The sequence below is a fragment of the Poecilia formosa genome, unplaced genomic scaffold, assembly GCF_000485575.1.
Source record: "Poecilia formosa unplaced genomic scaffold, Poecilia_formosa-5.1.2 Scaffold42, whole genome shotgun sequence".
NCBI classification, from domain to species: Eukaryota; Metazoa; Chordata; class Actinopteri; order Cyprinodontiformes; family Poeciliidae; genus Poecilia; species Poecilia formosa.
In genome coordinates, this window is record NW_006799981.1 from 145,758 (window position 1) to 169,997 (window position 24,240).

Here is a 24,240-nt window from a genome sequence, read left to right on the forward strand (position 1 = left end):
GATTACATCCTTAAATCTGTCCAAAACACTTTTAATAACAATTTTAAAGACAAAAGAAACAACAAAAAGTGTCTGTTCTCAGAACTCAGAGAGATTGACCAGATTGACCAGAAATGTTGAGATAAATCCCAGAAAAATTCTAAAAGAAACTTGGAAAATTCTGAGCTTCAAAGGTTGAAAGTGCTGGAATTTTAAAGCTCAAAACATTTCCAATTGTGGAATGTTTTCGACTTCTGACACCGTTTGAGTTTTTCTTGCAAATTTTGGACTTTTGAATCTCAGAAATGTCTGAGTTTCAATCCTGTAGGTGTGTGCAGTGAGCTGAAGCTTTGATTTGGAAAGCAGCAGTGCAGAAAACAAAAAATGACCAAAATGATTCCTGAAATGTGTGCAAACCTGATGACAAAATTTGCTAGTGGATCAAATGCATCTGCTGAACTTTAGAACCAGCCCTTCCTGAATATATTTTAATCTACAAATTCAGATTTGATTCTTGTAAATTGTTTAGTAATGTCATAATTTATTTAATATTATTCAAAAACTCAAATACTTTCTAACCGTTTCTGTGTTTGATGAGATATTTTTAAACGCTGAAGCAAGAGACATGATCAGGTGATGGATTTTTCACAATCAGTTATCCTGAAACTGTTTACTCTGTCGCTTATCAGCACCGTTTTATTAAGCGAGGCTCTTGAATCCCGCCTAGTGATTTATCAGAGGAATAAACTATGAAGCAAAGACGCGTAGCAGCTCCTCTGTGGAGGAGTAACAGTTGGAACATTTAATTGGAAAGATCAGATCTCATTTTATGGCAAATTAATCCATGAAAAGAAAATAGCAGCTCAATAGAAAGCAGCGTGATTCGTGTGGACATGCTAGGAAGGAGAGAGCACAACTCAGTATCTGTTTTTCCCCAGCTGGCAGCAAACAAATCAAAAATATTCAGTCTGATTTCAGCTGTTCAATCGACGAGTCCTGAGAACTTGAAAAAGAAAGAATGGTTTTATTTTCAGTAAAGGACTAGAAAGTTAAAATGAAGAAACTGGCTTGTTTCTAATTTATCTCCCACATTTTACAACATGTTCAGGTGTCTATGATCAGTATGATCAGCTCTGTAGAAACAAGAGTTTCCTGCTCTAGAGCAACTGTGACCTATTTTGCTTCCTTGAAGGGGTTAGGATGTGTCTACCAAACATGTTTGTTACATTGCTTGCACCAAATCATTCTTAGATTTGGTGGAGAGAGTTTACTCTTCTCAGTTCTTCCTATGAGCTGCTTGAAGGCCTCCTGTTGCTTTAAATCCAAAGAGGTGGCTGCTGGCCACACTCCCCAACTTGGTGCGTCAAAATGGCTACAAACAAATGCAAAATTGTACAGCTGTGCATCTTTGAAACGCATAAGTAGAGCCTCCTGCACAACCAACAAGAATGAACATTTGTCCTTTCCAGCAGTCATTGGAGTTCACAGTGTTTAGAGTTGAATGGGAGGCAAATGAAGTTGGGTCATCAATGGGATGATAAAACGAAGCATAGCTGGACATTTATTACAGAAAAGAAAGGAATCAAGGCAAAACTGACTGAGATTCTGTTGTTTGGCTGCTGGAAACCTGAATGGCAGCAAAATTCCCCCAGAACCATGTTCGAGGATGTTTTCACACCTGACAGTCCGGTTCGATTTGGAACCAAAAATGAAACTTTTGTTCCGTTTTTCTTTTCCAAAATGTGAACAAAAATGGCGTCAAATTTTAGGGGTTGTAGGATTTATCTTTTGTCTTTTGTAATGACAAAAGAGAATTTTATCATTACGAAAGACAAAATATTTGCCTTTCAAGTCATTTCTCTTGCTAGCGCTGGACTCTCGCGTTTGTTTTGGTTGTAGTTACCCACAATACCCTGCGCTGTAGTCCACTTCCTGCTTTTGGAGCGGTTTCTGGTCCACTTGGTGTTCACATCTGCATTCAAACTGCACCAGTTTCACTTCAACCAAACCGAGATCCAGGTTCTTAGGTGGCAAGAGTTTGCTTTTTTGATTTACATCAGACTTTGATTGCGAATTCACACATCGCCAAACAAACCAGCATTTGACGAAAACGAACCAAACAAGGCTGGTGTGAATGCACCCTGAGAGCTACTTTGCCTTTAGCAACAACTGTGTTGAATTATTTTGAATATTTGAGGTTAGATATTGAATATATAATCACTTCTTAGCATCTTGTTACCTGAAACACAAGACATTTTTCTTCCAATGAGGCAGAAAAAGTCAGTCTCATTATCTCTCCATTTTGCTTCTTACCTGCCATGTCAGTAGCAAAGGGTCTATCCGGCCTCCAGCCAGTGTACCAACCAACCACTTTGCCCCCGGACACCAGGGGGCGCTCATATGTTCGGCCACCCACAAATCCCACAGGCCAAACAGAAACACCTCGAGTGCTTCGCATCTGTAAGGAGAGAAAAATGAGAAGCAATCAGTCCTGAAAATTGGTTTTCCTGAAAGGTAAAGACATTTCTCATTTATGATTTATTCAGAAATAGCACCAAAAAAAATCTCAATCTATCCGCCTCCTTCTGGGAAGAAGATGTTTGTTCGTGCTAAACCTGATTTAATTAAAAATATGATGTTCTGAACATTCAAACTCAGCTTCTAGTTAAAGTTTCTGCACAGCATCCAACCCAAAGCGGACGACACAAGCCTTGGTAGTGAGATGCAGCAGTGAGAGTGAGTCTGGAATGAATTGTTTGTGCATCAGTTTGCATGAATAATCTCTAATCTAATCTGAAACGTGCTGGAGAGCAGCATGAAGAGACTCTCCTGCAGCAGGAATATGAGACCAAATGAAACTGTACGGTGCAGATCTGCTTTCCATTTGCACAGTAAGTGAATTTGCACACAGCCACCGGCAGCGCGACGGAAAATGAGACGAGGAGAGAGCGAGAGATACAAATTTAGTGGGTGGGTGATGGGCTGGACTGTGTGGGATCAGTAGGTTATGTGTGTGTGTGTGTTTGTGTGTGTGTGTGCGTGTGTGTGTGTGTGTGTGTGTTTGTGTGTGTGTGTACATGTGCATGTGTCTGTATGTGCGTTTGTTTTTAATACTTTATGGGGACCATTTGCCTGATACATACGACGTTATTGGGACTCACTACTCACTGGGACTGAAGCCTGGTCCCCACAAAGGGAAACGCTGTTTTTGGGTCAGGGGTTAGATTTAGGACTAAGGTGTGAATTGAGTTTTGGTTAGGATAAGGATAAGGATAAGGATAAGGCTGTGGAAATTAATGGAAGTCGATGGAAAGTCCCCACAATAATAGCCATGCTTTCATGTGTGTTTGTGTGTGCGTGTGTGTGTTATTCCATTTTCCAGTCCGAGCTGCCCGCCTTGAGGTTCAGTCGTTTAGATACCGCATCTCATCTCTCACTCAAACCGCCTGCAGCCTGTCGCTCATGACAAAGAGACAGCAGCACTGCATCACTGAGTAGAAATGAAGCACAACACGTGGATTTACGGCACTGATCTGGTCGACCTCCCAAACAACTGTCTGACGCCTGAAACACTCTGAAAATAAATATAGGTATTTACTTAAAAAATACATGTGTGACGCACAGAAACAACTCAAGAGTCTCTTTTCTCCGGGTAAAATGTTGAAACACCCAACCTAGATATTGTGTTACCCCAACTCTCCCTCTGATTGGTTGATCAGTCCCTCCTGATTCCTCCTTCTCTGACAGCCAAGCTGGGTGGATTCAGTAAGAAAAATAAGAAAACCTTTCAAAACTTCTTAATCTGCCAAGTCTGACAGAATCAATCATCAATTTGAGATCTGAGTTTGAGATAAAAAAAAATTTAACATTTAAATTTAACATTTTTGTCAAAATTGACACCTGAAAACATATTTTCCGGCAACCCACCTTCTTTATGCTGAGATAATAATTTGGTAACTGCAGGAGCAGAAGTGAAGCCTGAATCAGATAAAGTTCTTTAAACCGTTTACTTTGTGTTTTTAAAAATCTGATTAAACTCCAGAATTAGTGCTGGAGTTTTAATCAGTTAGGGTATTTGCAATATTCAAAACTTTTTAAAAACAGTTTGTAGAGAAAAAAAAAAACATTTGTACCTTTTGTGAGTTTTTTCAATGATTAATTATACATTTAATTCTTCATTTTATGGGTTAATATTCTTTAATAATCTTGGTTCAAGTGTAAGTATGTCTTATTGAGGCATCTGTAATCTTTTTATATGTAATAAAGTTGGTTGAATGGATCTAAACCTTGATGTAATTAAATGTCTTAGTAAATCATCTCTATGCTCATTTTTGTAGCATTTAGATTTATGACAGCTCTGTAAGTATTATGTCTCCATTCAGGTCAATGAAAGGTTAAAGCATTACTGGGAAATGATCTCAGTCTGTAATTTACAGGCTAATGAAACGATGCACGCCTCCAGCAAAGTAGCTATTCAGTCCACAGCATCAGGAATAAAACTGAACTCAGGTGAGTCAGGTAAGCTGCAAAAGACTCCGTTTCCTAAAACATCACACTGAAACCTAATATTTTATTATCAGCTTATCAATTATGGCTTAACAAATCCAAACAAGCTTAATGTTATTATTTTTTTCAGGCTCCACTTTAATGTGGTAGTGATTTCATTAAAAATAATAGGAGCAGTTTGAATCTAATATTTAAAAATAAAACGTTTAAACATGCCTGGATTTTAAACGTTTAGGTCAAATCATCAGAGGTGTAAATATTACTTTTAATTTTTTGTGTTTTAATGATTACAGAAGTATTTTCATGGTGATTATTTTAATCTATCGGTTATTCTGATGATTATTCGATTAATTGGACTAAAAAAAATGCCACATTCTACAGATTTTGCTCTTAACCACTTTAGTCTTTTTAATACATTAGAAATACATTAAAATGCAAGTAAATAGTAATTAAATTCCTTTTTAAATAAGAAAATAAAAGGTTTTTGAGTAAAATACAAGAATCTGAATCAGGTGAAGCTAAAACTCTGAGATTTGATTAATTCTGGGTAGAAGAGATTTACAGGCAAATACGTTTTTTTAGTCTTAAATGGGAAATAATATATTTGTTGTACACTACCAGCTTACTTGCTACTCTGAATATGTTGTTTTTTTCAATAAATGGCGTTCTTTGAGTCTATATTCTCCAGTTAATTATTATTTCAGTAATCGATTAATCATGATTAATTGTTTCAGCCCTATTTATTAGCAAAATTTTGATTGAAACTGCATAGTTGTTCATATTTAATCCAGTTAATTTACATCAACACTATAATTTGCATTGTATTTATTATTTTCTCAGCTCAGTCAGAACGGCGGTTCTGACTGGCTGCAGACAGGAACTAGCAGGTAGAAAAGGTCCAATCATTGCTGCCGTACGGCTCTGATAAAGACCCGGAAATTACCAGTTATTTATATCACACTGTCAGAGATGATAGCTGTAACACATTCATCAACAGGTGACTTTATCTTTACATTCAACATGCTGAGAGGAAGTGGATAAACGGAACATTTCATTGGAGCCCGACCTGCTTCCATCGCGTTTCCTGCTCTGCATCCCGACCGCTCTCTGCCGTTTGGGCCCTTGGGCATCACTGACAGCTTTGAAGCCTTTTCCTCCCTGCTAATACTGAAGCCCCTTGTGGTGCTAAAATCCTTCCCCTTGCTCCTCTTTTTCCTGTTGTCTGCCTTACGCTTTCGCTTTTAGGTCATTTTTCAAAGATGTCAGCCTCTGTGTCTTGTGGAATCAAAAGTGAAGAGGGGAGAAAGCGGCAGAGAGAAAGAAAAGAGGAATGTGTGCCAAGCTCAGTCCTTGAGTGCGATCGTTATTTTGGCTTAGCAGTTAAGGCCTAGTTTGACTGCTAATGATTCCCCGGTTTGAATGCCGTCTTTTCTCAGCCCAGCACAGTTTGACACAATATTAGAAAGTGTTGGAAAGAAGCCGGAGGGCATGCAAACATGTTCCGAATCTCTGACTGGATTTACGCAGAGAACAAACTCTCACTTTGAAAACCAGCAGAGCTTTGGCTCAAACCAAACTGCAAAATAATATATATATATCTGTTCAGTTTTGGCTTAATTACTGCTCTGAAGATGTTGTTTTTATTTAGCCTTTGTACTCAAGTTAACGATTAATCAATTATTAAATTAGTTGACAATTATTTGAATAATCAGTTAATCACGATTAATCCAAATAATTGATTCAAGCCTAGTTATGTGTAATTGAAGATGGATAGTTTTCCATATTTAATCCACTTAATTTGTATAATCTTGTCATTTTCTCCTCTGAATATTTGTTAAAACAGTGAAAAACTTATTTGAGGTAACATAATAACCCATGTAAGGCTTAAATATAATAATATGTCACTTTTTGATCAGTAACTTTCACAGTACTTAGTTTTTATAAACTTTTTCAATTTGAGTTCATATTTCATTTTTTTGTTTGCAGACATAGTTTTATTGATGATTATGTATTTTTTTTTAATTTCCATTTTATTTATTGCTTTTGGTTGTGGTGCTTTATTTTGGGATATTTGAAATCTCTTCCAGTTTCAGAAACTGGACTGAAGACTGTAACCTTACTAAATTAAAGTTTAATTGTCTTTGGAAGGGTGAACTTGCATTATTAATGCAATTATTATGACTATATCACTTGAAAATTGTTTCAAAACAACAATATTCTGATTTATTGCAATAATTACTGGGTCAATTTCTCACAAAATCTAAAGATGAGTTAAAGATGGAAGTTTAGCGCTTATCCAGTCACATCTGGCATTTTAGAAAAGAAAAGTTACAGTAAAGATAAACTTTATAGCAGTGTGATGGTCTGAGGCTGACTTGCATTAGTAGCTTAGAAACAACTTACAACTAATAAATTCTTCCCTTTAGCAGAAATTCCTAAGAAAAACATCCAGTCATACATTTGCAAACTTGAGGTTTTGGAGTGACCTAGTCAAAACCTTTACTAATTTGAAACACTGCAAAAACACAAAATCCTTCCAAATATTTTAGGTCTAGTTTGTAGTGCAAGTATCTTAGAATACTTGAAATAAGAACTAACTTACAAGTAACTTTTCAGCAAGACATAGTAACTTGTTTAAGGAAATAATTCCTTAATATATTATATATTGTGGAGACACTGGCAGATTTTTTCACTTATAAGAAAACATTTTTCACATGTTATGAGTGAAATAATCTGTCAGTGGATCGAGTACTTTTTGATCAATTTTTAGGAAATAAAAAGCAAATATCACGTTGAAAAGTTACCTGTAAGCTAGTTTCAAGTGAACTGAGATGTTCACTAGAAACTAGATAGAAAAAATACTCGCTAAGATGTTGTGTTTTTGCAGTGAAACCCTCTTTTGTGGACAAAAACGTGACCTTCTTGTGAAACCTGAGGCGTGTTAGATAGGCCATACATCTGTTTTACATAAACGCCTGCAGGCAAACATCAGTTGCATTAAATGAGATAAATAAAAACAGTAGGTGGGTGGTGTCAGAAAGCATCAGCGAGGCCTTTCACCACTTGTTGCATTATGCTACTCAATTATTCATTACTACTGGAAGACATCCAAGCTTCACAGGTATGCATTGGATGTTAGCCAACCATCAGCTGCAGCATTGTTCGACTCAAAAGTATTACCGAAGGCTTCAGCAGCAGATTAGGAAGGTTTTTTTCTGATAGCTGATACAGAGAGAGTAAACGTCCTGGTGTAGGAAGCAGTGAACCAGCACATTTTGGCTTTGTTATCAACAACGATTCAATGTCACAGTGTTTGCTGGGAGCAAGGCAGAGCTGTGGGGTGACAGGGTTTCAACAGATGGAGCATTATCTGGCTCGTGGCGACTGCATTAACTCACGCCGCAGTCTGCAGATTACGGGTGGCAGCAGAAAAGTTTGCAGCACAAACTCATTACAGAGAGCTTTATCTACACAAAGAAAGTGCATGCCATCAAAATGTAATGCTCTGGAGAGTAAAAAATAAAAACGGGAAAACAAATAAAATACCAGGTCAGGTTCAGCAGAACTGTGGCTACTTTTGACATAAATCCTTATTGCAGTAGGAATTATGTTGTGCTTGTAATTGAGTTTCCATGTTTTCTTTTGACATTTTGGTTTATTTCGCAATACTGCAATGGAAACACTTTCTTCCTCATCACAAAAGTCACATGACTTGTCACTGGAGCAAACCACAAACACGACGACAACAGGAAGTAGTTGGAGGATGATGACACACCATGTTTTTTAATGATTTATCGTGTCAAAAAACTTTTTCACATGTGATTTTAATTGTTTCGTATTTGATGAGAACGCCACTATTGTGAAGTTGTGTTTTTATGACACTATTGACAAAGTCTTCTGCATATTTGTAATGGAAACGCAGCAACTGTTTTTGTTGTACAAATATTTAATTGAAACTGTCTAAAGCTGTTGTCAAATCTAAAGCAAGATGTCTGTCGTTCTCTAATTTAACCCTGAACTCCATTTATCTTTTATCTATGATTGATGATTCTCTCTTCATCAAGTCTAATGTCAAGCAGCTGCTAAAAAAAAACCTCAATTTATTTTCAGAATTTACATTAATCTTTCTTTTGAGTCAAGAAAATGACCTTCGACTCATTCACACTGCAAAAACACAAAAACTTACCAAGTATTTTTGGCCTAGTTTCTAATGCAAATATCATAGTAAACTTCAAATAAGACAAACTAACTTACAAGTAAATTTTCAGAAATATGTAGAGGCTTGTTTTAAGTAAATAATTTCTTAATATTAATTAAAACGTACATATTCCACTATAACATGGGAAAAATGTCTTGTTATAAGTGAAACAATCTGCCAATGGAACTAGAACTTGGTTGCTAGGCGATGGGTTGGGCTTGGCTTTGGTTGCTAGGTAACGGCGCAGTGGAGTAATTTACCAACAGAACTAGAACTTTTTCATCAATATTAAGAAATTATTTACTTAAAACAAGCCTCTGTATATTGATAAAAAGTTAACTTGTAAGTTAGTTTGTCTTACTTTAAGTTTGCACTAGAAACTAGACCAAAAATACTTGGTAAGATTTTGTGTTTTTGCAGAGCACAGCAGCTCTACAATCAGCTACTTTTGACCAAACTCAACTCATTGAGTGAGATTAAAAAAAATAAAAACAAAAGCGGATGCATATTTTATATTTTTGCTTTTTATTTACATTTTTTGTTGCTGTTGATGTTTTATGTTGTTTATGTGTGTGCTGTCATCTTACCCAGGATATCTTTGCAGATGAGATGCTGTACCTGTCTGGGACTTTCCTGGTTAAATAAAAGACTTATGCTGCTGTAAACACACCACCCATGAGGAATCCCAGCAAAATTGGTGTTGACAATGGCACATATTCAAAATGATTATTTCTTTTCCTCCAGGAGTTTGCTTTTTAATAGCTTCCACGCTTTATCCTCACCTGGCAGCTCCGACTGCAGATGTGCAGTTGGTCTTTCCACGCCTAAATCCTAACAAGTAATTTGGCTTCTCTGCTTCCTGGCTGTTGTCCACATTCATATTATTTCCAGTCCAGTTGTGCAGCAGAGGCTGAGTGTCTCCCTTATGAACCACTGCTGCTATTATCTCATGCTTTCTGGTGCTGCACGGCCACTTCCAGCTGGTTTAAATGCCAGCTAGTCTGAATCGCTAAATAAAAAGCTGCACAGTGATTACTGAAAAACTCAGGGGGTTTTTAATATACCATTTGAGCGTGCAGATAAAATAATCCTGAAAAAATGAGAGGAATCATAAAATCAATGCGAACTGCTTCATCTTCAGGGGAAGGTTAGAAAAACACACATTTTAAACAAACGTCTATTTTTATGATGGAATAAAAGGGATTGATGCTTTTATGATGGAGGAAGATAAAATCAGCAGACCAATCGATGTAGATAGAAACAAAACGCCTCAATGTTAACACAACCTTGTTTGTGCCTTGAAACCTACAGAATACATTATCAGGCTTCTTTTTTTTATTTTTTTTTATTTTTTTTTTTACAGTTTTAACCTTTACAACTTAAAAACTTGAACTGCAATTTGTTTCCTTTCAATCCAGAAGCTGCAACCAGTTTACAGCTCTGGAAAAAGTTAAGAGGCCACTTAAAATGATCCTTTCCTCTAATTTTACTGTTTGAATAAAATGATTATTGTTCTTTATTCTATGAACTACTGGCAACATGTCTCCAAAGTCCCAAACAAATATTTTATTTGCAGAAAATAAGAAATGGTTGCAGAGCTTTCAGACCTTAAGTAATGCAAAGAAAACAAGATCATATTAATTTAGAAACAATACTAATGTTTTAACACGGGAAGAGTTCAGAAATCAATATTTAGTGGATTAACCAGGAGGTTTTTAATGGGTTCCAGTGCAGTGGTAGCTTAATTTCTTCCAAAGCTGTATATATTTTTATGCGAACTCTACAAGTCATTCCAATTCAGTCAGAAAATTCAAGGTGACTTGCTTTAAAAAATTAAGATAATATGAACAAGTTTGAAATTGCAATGGATTTAATGCGCCACTCATAAAGAGTCAAATATAAAAATTCATACTAAATATTTTTGTAATCATCAACAAGCTTCTGGCATAATTCTGGATGAAAACTGTTTGTTTTGGTAGACTTGATTAAAATCAGTCAGTTTCCAGACAACGACTAGCTCAGGGCTCCATTATTTATTTCCACCGCTGATACAAGATAAAACACGCCTAGAGCTGCAAAAAACAAATATGTACTGTTTCATTATGGAAGCTAGCAAAATTTAACTAAAATGTATTTCTTCTATTACTTTCTTGGAGCGCCAAATTGGGGAAGAAATTGATCAAATATTTGATTTGAGATGAAGAATTCAGATGCAGTTCTTCTTTATTACTTCATCCACTTTGAAACAATCCTCCGTCGCCTCTGGCATAGACAAGTGCAGCTCAGGCATTTTGCAGAGCTTTGAGATGGGTGATGTATAGCTTGTATATTCTTCTCCATAACCCCGGCGTGAATCTTTTTATTTCGTTTCTCACATAACCTCCTAACAGCTCCAGCCTTCACACATATCATGCACCATTGCATCAGTTTCACCGTCCTCCCACAGCCCCACTAATTTGATTCATTCATTTTCCCCCTGCTCATTTCGTCCCTCTCTGACTCTGATTGCCTGTGCCATGCATATTAAAATCTCAGAGATAAAAATACACTTGATTAAAATCACACTCGGCCTCGGCCCCCCAAACACTCGTCCCACAGAGAAAACAACTCAGTGACGTCTCTCTCTCTCTCTCTCTCCCTTCCTCTCTTCCTCCGAGGAAACGAGAACATCCATAATGGATTTCATAAACTTCATTATTAAGAGTGTCTTTGTGTGTACACGGTTCACTTCTCACCTATTTGTTTCCAGAGAAGGGAGTTGCTTCAAGACAGAGTGTCCTCTCTGGGAGTCAAATGAAAAATGCGAAACCTCTCAGCTCCGTATTTTTCACCCCAAGCTTTTCTTTTGTTTACTTGTAAATATGTAGCGTTACTCACTGAGCCACCGGCGCCGTAATTTGTCAGGACTTGGAGACTGTCATGCACTCGGCTGAGTCTGAAATTATTTTTTTTTTATTCACGTCAAAGGTTGTTTGCCACGTTGGACCTGGCTGTTCAGCCTGAACCGATTGGAGAGTGAAGAGGAGAAGCCTGCTAAATAGATATCAGGTTTTACTCCACTTAACTTTCTGTAGCAGCTTTTCACTGCAGAACTAATTTGGACTTGAGTAAGAAAGACGATGAAAGCTAAAAAGTGTCCGACTTTTGTCCGCAGCTTTTATTTCCTGGGTCAAAATTAATATGTTTATTAAAACAAAACGCAGTTCAAATATTTTAAAGCAATATATGAGCAGTGACAAAACATGACAAGTCACCGGTTGCTATGGTGATTCTCATCTTTTTTGAATGTCTGCACTCAGCTTTCTGAGATGATTAGGCGATGTAGTTGTTCCATTCTGGACTAAGGACCTATTATGCAAAATTCACATTTTCTAAGCTTTATACTTCAATTTATGTTTCTAATTATTCTAAAAACAGCCCAAGTGCTTAAAAAAACATCCAGCTATTCTTTTGGCAATAAGTTCATATTTTTTGGTGTCTGGAAAACATTTGATGGGCAGTACCCCGTTACCTAGCAACCCAAGCTGAGCTCCAACATGCTTGGTCAGGTGGTTTTACCGCTGGATGTGCTGTGCAATGGCTGCTGGAAGAGACAAGTGTTTTGTTATTCACTTACTATTCAGAAACCATTTGCTGAATTCTTGTTGGTTGTGCAGGAGACTCTACTAATGCTTTTCAAAGATTTATGATTGCATAATTGCATATCTATTTGCAGCCATTTTCATGTGGGAGTGTAAGCGTTGAGTTGGGGGCAGTGGCCAGCAGCAGCGTATTTGGATTTAAAGTGACAGAGGCCCTAAGAGGTCTCATTCTGAAAGTAGATCAAAATAGGCAGAACTGACCGACTAAAACCTTAAGATTTTGTGCACAAAAATGTGATAAACATGTTTCACATAACCCAGAGACCTAGCGTAATCTGATCACGGAAGCATAATAGGTCAGCGTTAGTAGAAAATTTGAATGTGTGCAACATGATCTCACTCTCAAGCCGAAAATATACTAAAAATAATTAATTTTAAACTGTGCAAAAACTTTAAAAAGGCATTAAAATGTCAAGTCAGTCAACCAAAGACCCTTTTAATCTGTGAATATCTGTTTTTCTCTCAAACATATCCTAATCATGTCATTTATTCTATAAATATATTTCCAGTGCTTTGATGTAATTCTTTTCATGTAAGTTTTTATGAGTTTGCAGCATTAACCAAAAATCATGCTGAGAACAGAAAAAAAAACAGCAAAGCAAGCCTCAACAGTTTGGTTTCTTCAATTAATAAAGAATATAAATGAATAAAAAAAGCAGCTGCAGAATGTCAGAGAGAGTAAAAGATTATGAGGAATAAAATAAAACATTTGTGCTTCATTGTGTTATATCATTTTTATTTAAGGAATAATAAAAATGGTTCTCGGATATCTGGAATTCCATTTTTTTTTTAAAGTGAGCCTTGCAAAAATATTTTTGTAACAGCTGCAAGTTTTCCACATCTGGATGGGAACACTTTTGCAAAAAAATATTGTGAAACTACGTACGTTTTTTCTTATATTTCCATTCAATCCCAAGAAAACCCCATAAAAGTTTGTGGCTATGTGACAAAATATGAAGAAGTTTCTGGCATTTGAATACTTTTATAAAGTGCCATTAAAAAGAAACACAGAGCTGAGGTGTGTAACAGCACTTTTGCATTTACACTTGTCCCTAAAAGCCCCTGGCCTTTCTATAACCCCAGCACTATTCCCCCACCGTTATCTGCCCTCCTGCCCTGAACGGGGAGCATTTCTCTCACTCAGGAGTTTCTCCTTTCTGCTTCACTTCCCTGACATTACAGCCCATCGCTTCTCTCTCCACACCTTTACAATAATTGCTCTGAAAAATTTTTTTTTCTCATTTCGCCATCCTCCCTTTTCTCTTACTTCTCACCATATCAACCCTCCATCATCCTGCTGTTCTCTGATCCGAACCCCTAGACCTTCATCAGGAACTAAATGTGCTAAATGTTTTGGTTTAAAAGATTAATCTGACTTCAGTGACCAAAGAAATCACCTTCACCTTCATGATTCTATCCAAGGAAGTTGTCCCAGAATAAAACTTGAGCAAAAGAGCATTCGCCACAGTAGCTGCTCTCTAAAAGTCACGGTGACTTTTATGAAGCTTTCAGAGTCAGGGGAATTCATTTATTCAGAGAAGCTCTGACGAAAGAGTTCACCAGTGCACAGAATCCTGCAGCTGAACAGCTCTGCCTTCAGCCGGAAAACCCTCCACTTCCACACTCAGGTTTTCAAGAGATAGGAGGGAAACTAAACTGGAAGGGTTTAATTTTTCCTGGTTGCTTGTTTCGAAGCTGAGTGTAAGCGCCTGTGCCAAGAAGTTAGCAGACGGAGAAATGAAATGTAAAGATGAGCAAACAACAAAATTTATTTTGTGTAAATGTGTTGTGGGATGTTTCAGATTGCACAGACAAAAGAAGGAGACTAATTTAATGTAGCCAAAATATTTTAAAATATGTTGGTTTTTTTAATAAAACAAAACGTGATTGAAACTGCATAATCACTTTGCTAAGGTGGCTAAAACTGGCTTCTAAAAGCATATATCTGAAATTTCTGCAGTCAGCAGCACAAACTGTGCTAAGGGGCAATCAAAGTGTGACTGCATGGGTGGGATTAAATGAGCACTGCTGCATTTTCTGCAACTCCATTAAGTGCTGCAAGGCAGCTGAGACAAAATGTGCTGCGCAATTGATAGACTATGCCAAACTGAGAGCTGTACTGACTAATGTGCAGAAATTACAAAAGCATCTGTTTGATCACTGACACTACTGCAGCAGAAAGACATCAGGAAGGCAGAGGCCTGTTAAGCATTTGCTATTTTACATACAGGAAAGGTAGGAATGGTTTAATACATTTTGTTCATTGTCTTGTGGTCGAGATTTCTGAGCATCTGAACAACCAGGACAATAACTCAGATGTAATCAACAAGTCAGAATGAGGATGATTGAGTCCCTCATTTGCATCCAGATGTGAGAAAAGGTGAGCAGCTAAAACTAAGTGGAATACTGAGAAAGGCGATGTAACCACATTGTTTTGCAAATCAGAAAGAAGTTAACCTTCTACAGCCGGACATGCAAGTCAAGCACTTTCTAAATGCCAGCAGGTTTAATCCAGGCAACATGCAGCAGACTCCGTAATTAATGTCCATGTAAGCGAACGTGTTCGGAGCTCTGACCTTTCCAGCAACAGAGTTTCTAAAAACTGAGACAATAAACTGTTGTTTAAGTGGGATGATGGGTCAGCGTTGTCCCTTTGCATCAAACTGGACCTTTATTTCCACCTCAGAGTCAGTGAACATGGTGTAACACCGAACTTATATCCAGCACACTTTATGGCTGATTGTGAGTATCCTAGCTGTTCCCTGCGGCACAAACTTTATAGCTGCAGAAAGGATCTGGAAACATCCGCACAGACACAACAGAGCTGTGCAATAAAGTCATCCCACTGTTCCCTCAAGGCCCATTCAGCAGGTAACTCAATTTAAGAAATGATATTGTGTCCACATCCGCACTAACCTAGTTGTAGAGTTGATTAAAATTTGAACAGATTACAGTAATAAATACATTTGGGATTTATTGTGATTAAAATATGTTATTACTTGCTTAATTTCTCTTCCCTCACTAAGACTCAGGCACCTTTTATTCAGTTGTCATAGGGTAGTGTTTATTTCTGTAACATCTGTAATTATTTCTCGACTGCTAACCAAAGCAGTGTGTAATGGTTCCTCATACAATAACACCCCAGTCACCCTGGATGAGTTACTGCAAAATTTAGATTTTTTTTATTTTCCTGTTGCTAGGCATTTTGTAGTATTCTGGGTTTTTGATCCAATATCTGAATTTAAAGTTCTGCCAATGTTTTCAGTTCAATAATTCTGTTACTTTAACATATAATGTTAATTTTGCTATTATAAGATGAATAAAAAAAAAAGTTTTTCATCAAATGTTCATCAGGTGGTGAAGGGACACAGGGGCTTGAATTAATAAAAGTATTTTCTTTTTAAAAAAAAAAAAAAGTTTGTCAGCCATAAAATAGATTTGACAGAACTGAATCTACCACCAGCATCCAGAGCTGAGGGTAATCTTCTTCAGCGTAGACAGAGTGTCAGCATATCGAAGCATGAGATTAAGTAATCTTATTGTCAGGTTATTGCTGCAACATTTGGGCAGGAGTGTCATTGCCACATAGGTTGGTGTTGATTACACACCAACCTATATTGTTGATAAATCAATTGAATATTTTTTTTTTCTTTTTGAAGATTTAGTTAGATTTAATGCTTTTCGCTCAGAGCACCAAGCATAGAGTTAGACTGAATAGATTGAATCTTTATGGATTCGGAACATTGTCACTAACATCCGATCTAGAATTTTTTTAATATCAGCACCAATACAGATATTAATATCAGATTGGTGGATGTTTACCCCAAATCATTGGTGCTTTGTTATCATGCTCCACCTTCCTATAGATCAGGGGTGTCAAACTCAATTTCACCGAGGGCCACTTCAGCATATTGGCCCCCCTCAACGGGCCACATTGACGGTACAGATCAGGAGTGCATCCCTGCTAAAACACACCAGACAAAAGGTTGACTTCCCTCATTCACTTCTGTAGAGGCTTATAATGAGTCAATGGTCCAGGTGTGTTAGAGAAGGAATGCATCTAAAGCTGCAGATGGTAGCTCTGGAAAACTAGACTTGGGCACCACTAGCATAAATGTATAAAAATACAATGTTAAAAATAAATTAAACACCACCTCATATTGTTAAATAACTGATTTTATGTATTGAAGTTTTAAATATTACATTTGAGTTTCCATGGATGTAAAATTACTGCTCAGTTTAAAAATTACAATATTTAAATCAGTGTTTAAAGGTAAGCAAACAAATAATAAAAACAAGTCACATGGGCAGACATGATAGACTTTACGCAAAGATTTAGTCTCAAAGGCAACTGAAATGAATTTATTTTAAAAAATCCTTTCTGAATATCATCTCATGGACTCTGAACTAAATAAGTTTTTCTGACCGGGAGCTGACAGCGTGTTGAAGAGTTATGGACCGGACGCTTTGGAAGGAAGTGCGTTCAGACCCCAGCGGGTGAAGTGATGCTAATTTAAGTGAAGTCGCTTAATTTAATTTATTAAAAGTTATTGAGATGGTTTTTGTCACGACGAGAAAATGTAGATACATTTATCTGCTTAATTTGTGATGGGATCTGGATTCACGGTGAATATTAGCTAAACCACATAAAATGCGACTAAATAGCCGATGTTAATATGATTGTAATTTCACGGATAAAAATAGTACATGACCGATTTTTTTTTAGGTTGTCGGTCAAGATAATGGATAACAAAAAAAAAGTCTAGCGCGACCTGCCGCCCTGGCACCAACTCACACACATCTTCATTCACAGTCTTACTTGTAAATTGATTTTTCTTTTCTTGGACGTTTTGATGTTAGCTTGTCGATGTCTCAGTTTTATTCGCTGGGAAAATCAATAAGCAGCTTGAGGTGACTCTGCTGCTCTCTAGTGGCGAGAAGCCGTAATGTTGGCTGGTAACAATCGGAATGCATTGTGGGAGATGTAGTTTGTAGTCAATTCGTGCTCAAAACCATACCATACCTTACCATACCATACCATACCAACTTTATTTATAAAGCACTTTAAAACAACCACAGCTGATACAAAGTGCTCTACATCAAAACATAACATAACAATAAAAAAAATAAAAACTTACAGTTTTTATTATTAATTGAGTAAAACCTATTTTAAGCCAATCATCGGCCTATAAAATGCTAGGGGGGCCACATAAAATGATATGGCGGCCCACATGTGGCCCGCGGGCCTTGAGTTTGACACATGTGCTATAGATGTTTGTCCATGCTCTGATCCCTCCTTGGTGAATCACATCTAATGCATAATAATCTGTTCTTGGTTCTGAAGCTCCCCAAAACGGCTGAGATTATCCACTTCCTGGCTAATCTCAGCAGGATGTTCATCCAGTGCAAAGGAGCCCGAACATTCACCATATTCATGGGTTTACAAGATGTGACACACGTTTTTAAGAGTAAAACAACAGCTGCCAACACTAATAAAGACTCAATGACTTGCAAGTAGTCATGCTAATTTAGTTGCTTGGCTGCTTAAATGTTTTCCCAAGCATTTTTCTTTCTAAAATGATCTGAGAGCCAGCAATGTGATGTTGCCTCCCACAAAGTTACTCTCATCATTCTAAAGGCAGCCAAACAGTTTCTACAGGTTATTACCACCATGTGACAGCCTATTATCTCTCTATGACAGGCCATTACCTGCACACAGGAGCAGGGTAATGAAATAGGAAGGAGGACACAGAGGAGACACCGTCCTATCAACAAATCAAACAGATGCTCTTTAAGCTAAACCACAGACACCAAATTTAGCACTACTTTGTGTCAAAGCAGACTAGATTTCAGCTCTGTGAGGGTAAAGTGGTGAAGATTTCTAGTGAAGAGTTGCATTCTGGGAAGCAACAGGTTTGTAGGTTAGGATGGACTTTCATTCACTGGTTTTATTGATCATTCATGACCTTGAAGGTGATGGTTTGAATCAGTAATCAAAAAGTTTAACCCAGTATGGCACTTCTGGGTTTGGTTGTCAATAATAACGAGCTAAATCTTAAATGTACGCCTGGTCTATAAAGGAAAAGGGACACAGACCTGTGCTGCTAATTGTCAACAGTGAGACAACTAGATGACAAGGTCAAGAAGAAGCTTTAATTAAGAAAAATAAATAGCAAGAGAGAAGGAAGAGGTTCAATTATGCCAGCTTGACTATAATAACCTTAACATGTAGATGTGATGTGGAATTCTGTGTGTTTTGATTCAGTTACAAGATTTGTAAAAAAGGCGATTTAAAGCACCAACTCTGACAGATCATCAGTAGAGCAGGTGTTTAAATTAGCTAATCTAACATGGTGGTGGTAGATTAGTTAATAGCAGTAGGAGCTAATCTAACACAGCAGTGGTAGATTAGCTAATAGCAGTAGGAGCTAATCTAACACAGCGGTGGTAGATTAGCTAATAGCAGTAGGAGCTAATCTAACACGGCGGTGGTAGATTAGCTAATGGCAGTGCTAGCTAATCTACCACAGCGATCACTTACTAATAATCACAAAATAAACATGAAGCCTAAAATCATAAAACTAACAGAGTTAATGTTCTGTACTTTGTGTGGGAAATGTTTGAGTATTTTTTGGTGTTGAATCCTGAAACATATAATGGCGTTGTTGTCAGTTGCTATGGCAACGAGTCTGTGTAGCATAGCCGACACAGAGATCGAGAAAAAATGTGGTTTTGAGTTGTTCTTTACCTATTTTTCTGCCTCATTTTTCGTTTTGCTGTGGTGCTCTACACTAAATTAATAATAGCAGTACAGCAGAGGATGGCATTTAAAAGAATCGTCTTTTTGCCCTCCAGCATTATCCGAAATTTCCAGATGTAAACAATAACATGCAAGGGCTCCATAGACGACAGTAATCACAACACTACCCCAGTTTTTTAGCATTTTTTTCTTTGTAACTCAACAAAAGAGAGTTTATAAATATGAGCAATACATATTTATAAGTTCTGATAACAGCGTTTCTCTTGATATGAGGTTACTGGAAAGGTCTTTCAATAAAATGGGGACACAAAATGTTAGCTTTGTTATTTAAATCCGACTATATGACTGGGTTATTTGCCTGGATCATATTGTAAATCTCTGGATATAAACTGGGTTTAAAGTCCCCTGTAATATGATTGAATTAATCCATGTTTATCCCCCCTGATCACTGGTGGAAGTGATGTTTCCTTCGCCACATGTTCAGTTAGCATAATCCTGTTTAATTCTTGAGAATCACACTCCTAATAATGTGTATGTCAGGCATGAAACACAATATAAACTGGTTTACCTAAAGATTTATTCATATTTATTCTAAAATATAGGATAATTACTACCAAAGAATCAATATAATATTTTGGAACAATTATAGTGGTAGCCTCAGCACCAGCAAATGTATTGATTACTAAAGAATTACACAAAATATACCATAATATGCATTAAGATGCATATTATTTAATGCTGTCACTACTGCAGAAGCTAACAGCTACAGTTTTCCTTATCTTTTGAAGGTTCAGCTAATCAGCAGTAAGAAAACTAAATGCCGCTGCTGGATTGACCGCATTGCGGCTAAGTATTTAAGCTTCCCAAGCTGCATTTTTGTTCAAATAGATGAAAAAAAGTTTAAATATCCAAGTTTTCCTCAAGTAATTTCCACAGAAAAATCCGTGGTTTGAAACAAATTGGTAGAAATGATAGAAGCATCTGTTGTATTAGCTTAATTATAGCTAATCACAATGTGAACAAAGGGTTACTATACTGTAAGAGGTTTATTCATTGTTGAAAGTATTGAGAACTGCAATTGAAAAAAAAGAAGGATCCTTTAGGATTTACAGAGCTTTTATATTTTTATGATTTATACATCCTCAACTCAGGGAACAGATAATCAAATCAACTTTATGTGAGTGCATCTTTGCTTTTTCTCCTCTGCACCAGGCAATGGAAAGGAATAAAAAGAGCAGCTCATGTAGCAAATTAACTTTAAAAGCCTATTTAACTAAAAAAAAAAAAAGAAAGAAAAGAAATCTCTGTGACTGTAGATGAGGATGATGAAAGTTGTTCCACGTTCAGAGGCAGCTTTCGCTGAAAGGCAGCAATCAGAGTGAGGAGCAATCAGCAATCAACCCCATTCTTCCAGATTATACAACCAAGAGAGCCTGAAGATTGTTTTGTTGCATCTGCTGCAGCTTTATGACCCCACATCATCACCTACAAGGAAGGAGCTTTGCCTGTGAAAACGTTTCAGACGCATAAACATGCGATGCATGAACACCGTCTCGGATGAAGAGTTAATTACATGGTGTTGTTTGCCAATACGCAGGATCAATACTGATGCATCATGCTGTTTCATGCAGCCTGCAGCTGGTCAGTCTTTACAGTTTGTAAAGATGTTTTTTAGGGTTTAATATCCAGTTATCATTAATTATGCAGAGGGAGGTTACTGATATCAAGCTGAACGGAATTTTTAAAAAGTTGCAATTTCAAAACAGCTCAATTTTTATGTCATCCAGTGGTGAACCGTCCTTTAAATTAGACTAAAATGAAAGTTTTTCCAAGTCTGTATGGAGCATGCCCTTCCCCCACATGCTGCTGCACACTGTTGGTCAGCTGGTAGAATCAAAACATACAATTTCAGCAATTAGGAAACTAAATAAAAATTGAAAAGATTTTAGATTGAATCCTTTAACTTTGATTTCCAACATCACAAATTAACTTTTAAATCAATTCCATGTCATTGATTGTTTTGATTTTTAAGTGACTGACAGACTGAGACTGGGTTAGCAAATACAGACAAAAAACTCCTGTTTGGTTTTTAGAAACAAAAAAGTTCACATACTTCAATTTCAAAAATCGAGCTTAGAAGTCTAAAATGTTCAGATTTTGAAAAAGAACCAAAATAAGTTGATCTGGATGCCAAAAAGTGGTGAAATAGATACAAATAACCATTATTAAACTGGAAACCAGTTTGTTTCTTCATAATTTAAGGAAGATAATAAACTTAAGAAACTTAGACTGAGTTTAGTGTCATTGCTACTACTGCAGGCAAGATAAAAATCTAGAATAAATAAAGTAAAATAACACAATTAGGTTAGTGTTTTGTACTCAGTAGAATATAATAAAAATTGTTGAAAAATATCAAAATTTTTAATCTGAAATGTTTAAATTGAAAATCGAAGGTAAGCCTCAATGTCTGTTATTAATAATAATCAAACTAATTAAAATTTATTTGACTAAAACCCAAATAAATTTTACGTTTGATGCAAACACAATATCTGCTTGTAATTGGCCGGCAGGTTGTAGAAAACAACACATAGACGAGCATTTCCTGTGGTTCTGCAGTAACTTCTGATGCATTTACCCTTTCTCACTTTGAACATACTACATTATTAAGAGGCGCCGCTTTACAGGGCGGTGAAACGTTTCTGTGGTCTTCCTGTGAAAATCCATCAGGATCACAGGGGGAAAACCCAGCAGCTCTAAAATGTCTACATTTTTACTCGGCATTCATTTTTATCTGACAGCTTCACTTTGCAGCCTCTGTATAGATTAAAACAGGTTGAATATGACTTAAAAAAGTGTGAAATTAATTGCATTTTCGCTCAGAGTAACTGTGCATCAATGCAGCTGACTTGGTTCTGCTAAGATATTAAAGAAAACTCAGGTTACTTGAATATCTTCCTTCATCTCATGAATTCTCGTCTCATGCTGTGTCATTTTCCATTTTTAAAAAAACTGCTTGGATTTGCTGCTAAATTAAGAACAGTAAAATCAACATTTTGTTATTTGCTGGAAAATAAATCCTCATATAGGCTGATAGCGTAACAGTAGATCAACACTACGAAATGACATCTTCACAAAATGGAAACTTCAGGAACTTTAATTCTGTGTTTTTCCACTTCTGTTCAGTTTTTTGGACCTTGATGTTAAAAATAAAAGCAAAATTCACCTTTATTTTTACAAACTAGCACATTGGACTACCAGGCAACAGTCCAACCAGCCCATTTTCTTCTTTGCACCTGCCCATTTTCCATCATACTTTTTCCTTCCACTCAACTTTCCATAAACATGTATGGAAATAACGTCCCTTCTTCAATAACTGTCTTCTGGACAACTATTAAGTCAACAGTCTTCCAAATTAACACCTTCACACCTCAATTACCTTCTGAAAAGTATTTTTGCAATGTATAAGCATTTAAAATATTCATTTTTAATCTACATGCAAAATGTATTTTAAAAAGCAATATCTGAAGTTTTAGTAATACATTTAAAACATATAAAATTTAAAGTATATTTTAGAAAAATAGATCTTTAAATTAAATGCACCAAAATTTGACATGTTTTTAAAAATGTATTTAAATTTCGAATATATTAAAAAGTACACCCAATTGGTAACATGTTCGAAATGTATTTAAGAGAAATATATCCTATTTAAAATATATTTAAGCTGATTATTTTTCACATGAGTTAGAAATAATTTATATTTTCTTATAAGAAAAATTCAGATGTTATAAGTTTAGCTTGATTTAAACAAGTGAAAAACACCACTTTGGTGGGGTTTTATTATTTTTTAAGCAGATATAAGTTAACTTTTGAATCTTTAAAATCAAAGTAGCCCCTCTCTGGTGACGGATGCTGAAGATGAGCTGATGAACAGGTGAGAGGTTACCTCCTCGAACAGCTCCAGGCTGTACGTGTTGTCGTCATCCGCGAAGAAAACCACGCCGGAGTCGCGCTTGCCGCGGTGCTGCCGGAGCCACGCGAGAGCCGCGTTCCTCTGCTCGGTGGCGCGTGGCATCCCGGCGCGCTTGAACCTGCGGGGAGTGAACACGTGCAGGTGCGTGTACGGCACGCCGCTCCGGGCCAGGAAGCGCGTCACCAGGTCGGTGCGGGAGGTCGAGTCCTCCACGACGATCCAGTGGATTCGGGGCACCTGGCGGAAGACGTGGGCCAGCCGGGTCAGCTCGGCTTTCTGCACCGGGCGGCTGTACGTCGGGGTGATGGCATAGATGATGGGCAGCGATGACTGGTTCTGGGCGCCGCCGGCTCCCGGTGAGCCGCCCCGGGGGTTCCGCTGCGCCCTGCCGGTCCGCCCAGCCGCCGGAGCCCGGATCGCCCTTTTACTGTCGATGTCGATCATTATGATGACAATAAGGACCCAGGGCAAGAGGATGAAGAAGCGACTGAAAAACACTGATTTCATGGCGGATCTGAACTTACAGCGCGCTCTTTGTATCACTCCATCACAAACAGAAAGGATCCAGAAACTCCAAGATAAAAAAGAAATCAATTCTTTTCCTCCGAAATCCGGATCAAACTATGTAAAGCTTGTAAGCCATCCTCTGCGTCCCGCTTCCCCGGAGTCCTTCCTTCTCCTCCCCCTCTTGCTCCAAGTCCTTCACCGCTCTCTGATGGGACCTCTGCGCCTCCTCGTCGTCCTTCCCTCCTCCAGCTCACTCCCTCAGAAACCCCCCCATCAAATTCCCATGTTCGGCCGCCTCTCAGTGCACGTTTCCCCGCGGAAGAAACCAGACCGCGGCGGAGCTCCGTGCATCGATGAAGCGCCACCGAGGAGCATCACTTGGCGAGGATAGAGCGCAGATCCGAGTCAGAGGATAATAAGCGAGGCAGGAGGGGAGGAGCAGGTGCAGAGGAGAGGAGAGGGAGCCGGGATACTGGAGGGAAGCAGGCGAGGGAGGAGGAGAAGGAGGAAGAGGAGGAGAGAGAGAGCTTCAGTGTCCACTGAGAGTTCACGCAGCTGATAGAGAGAGGAGCTTGTGTTGCTCAGGCGGCACTTGTCAGGGATGAATTATTAAACAAAAACACAGGAATATGATACCTGCGTGTTATAAATAAATCCAAAGGACTCTAAAGGTCATATT

The 24,240-nt window shown here is 37.6% G+C and overlaps 1 protein-coding gene across 1 annotated transcript; it reads right to left on the bottom strand.

Annotated features, from left to right (window-relative positions):
* Window positions 1-2,048: 2,048 nt before the first annotated feature.
* LOC103137687 (galactosylgalactosylxylosylprotein 3-beta-glucuronosyltransferase 2-like) lies at window positions 2,049-24,240 on the bottom strand. The gene is made up of 2 exons (XM_016671141.1): window positions 23,028-24,240; window positions 2,049-2,437 (listed from the first exon to the last, which is right to left on the bottom strand). The coding sequence occupies exons 1-2, from the start codon at window positions 23,559-23,561 to the stop codon at window positions 2,204-2,206; spliced, it is 768 nt and encodes a 255-aa protein (XP_016526627.1). The 5' UTR covers window positions 23,562-24,240; the 3' UTR covers window positions 2,049-2,203.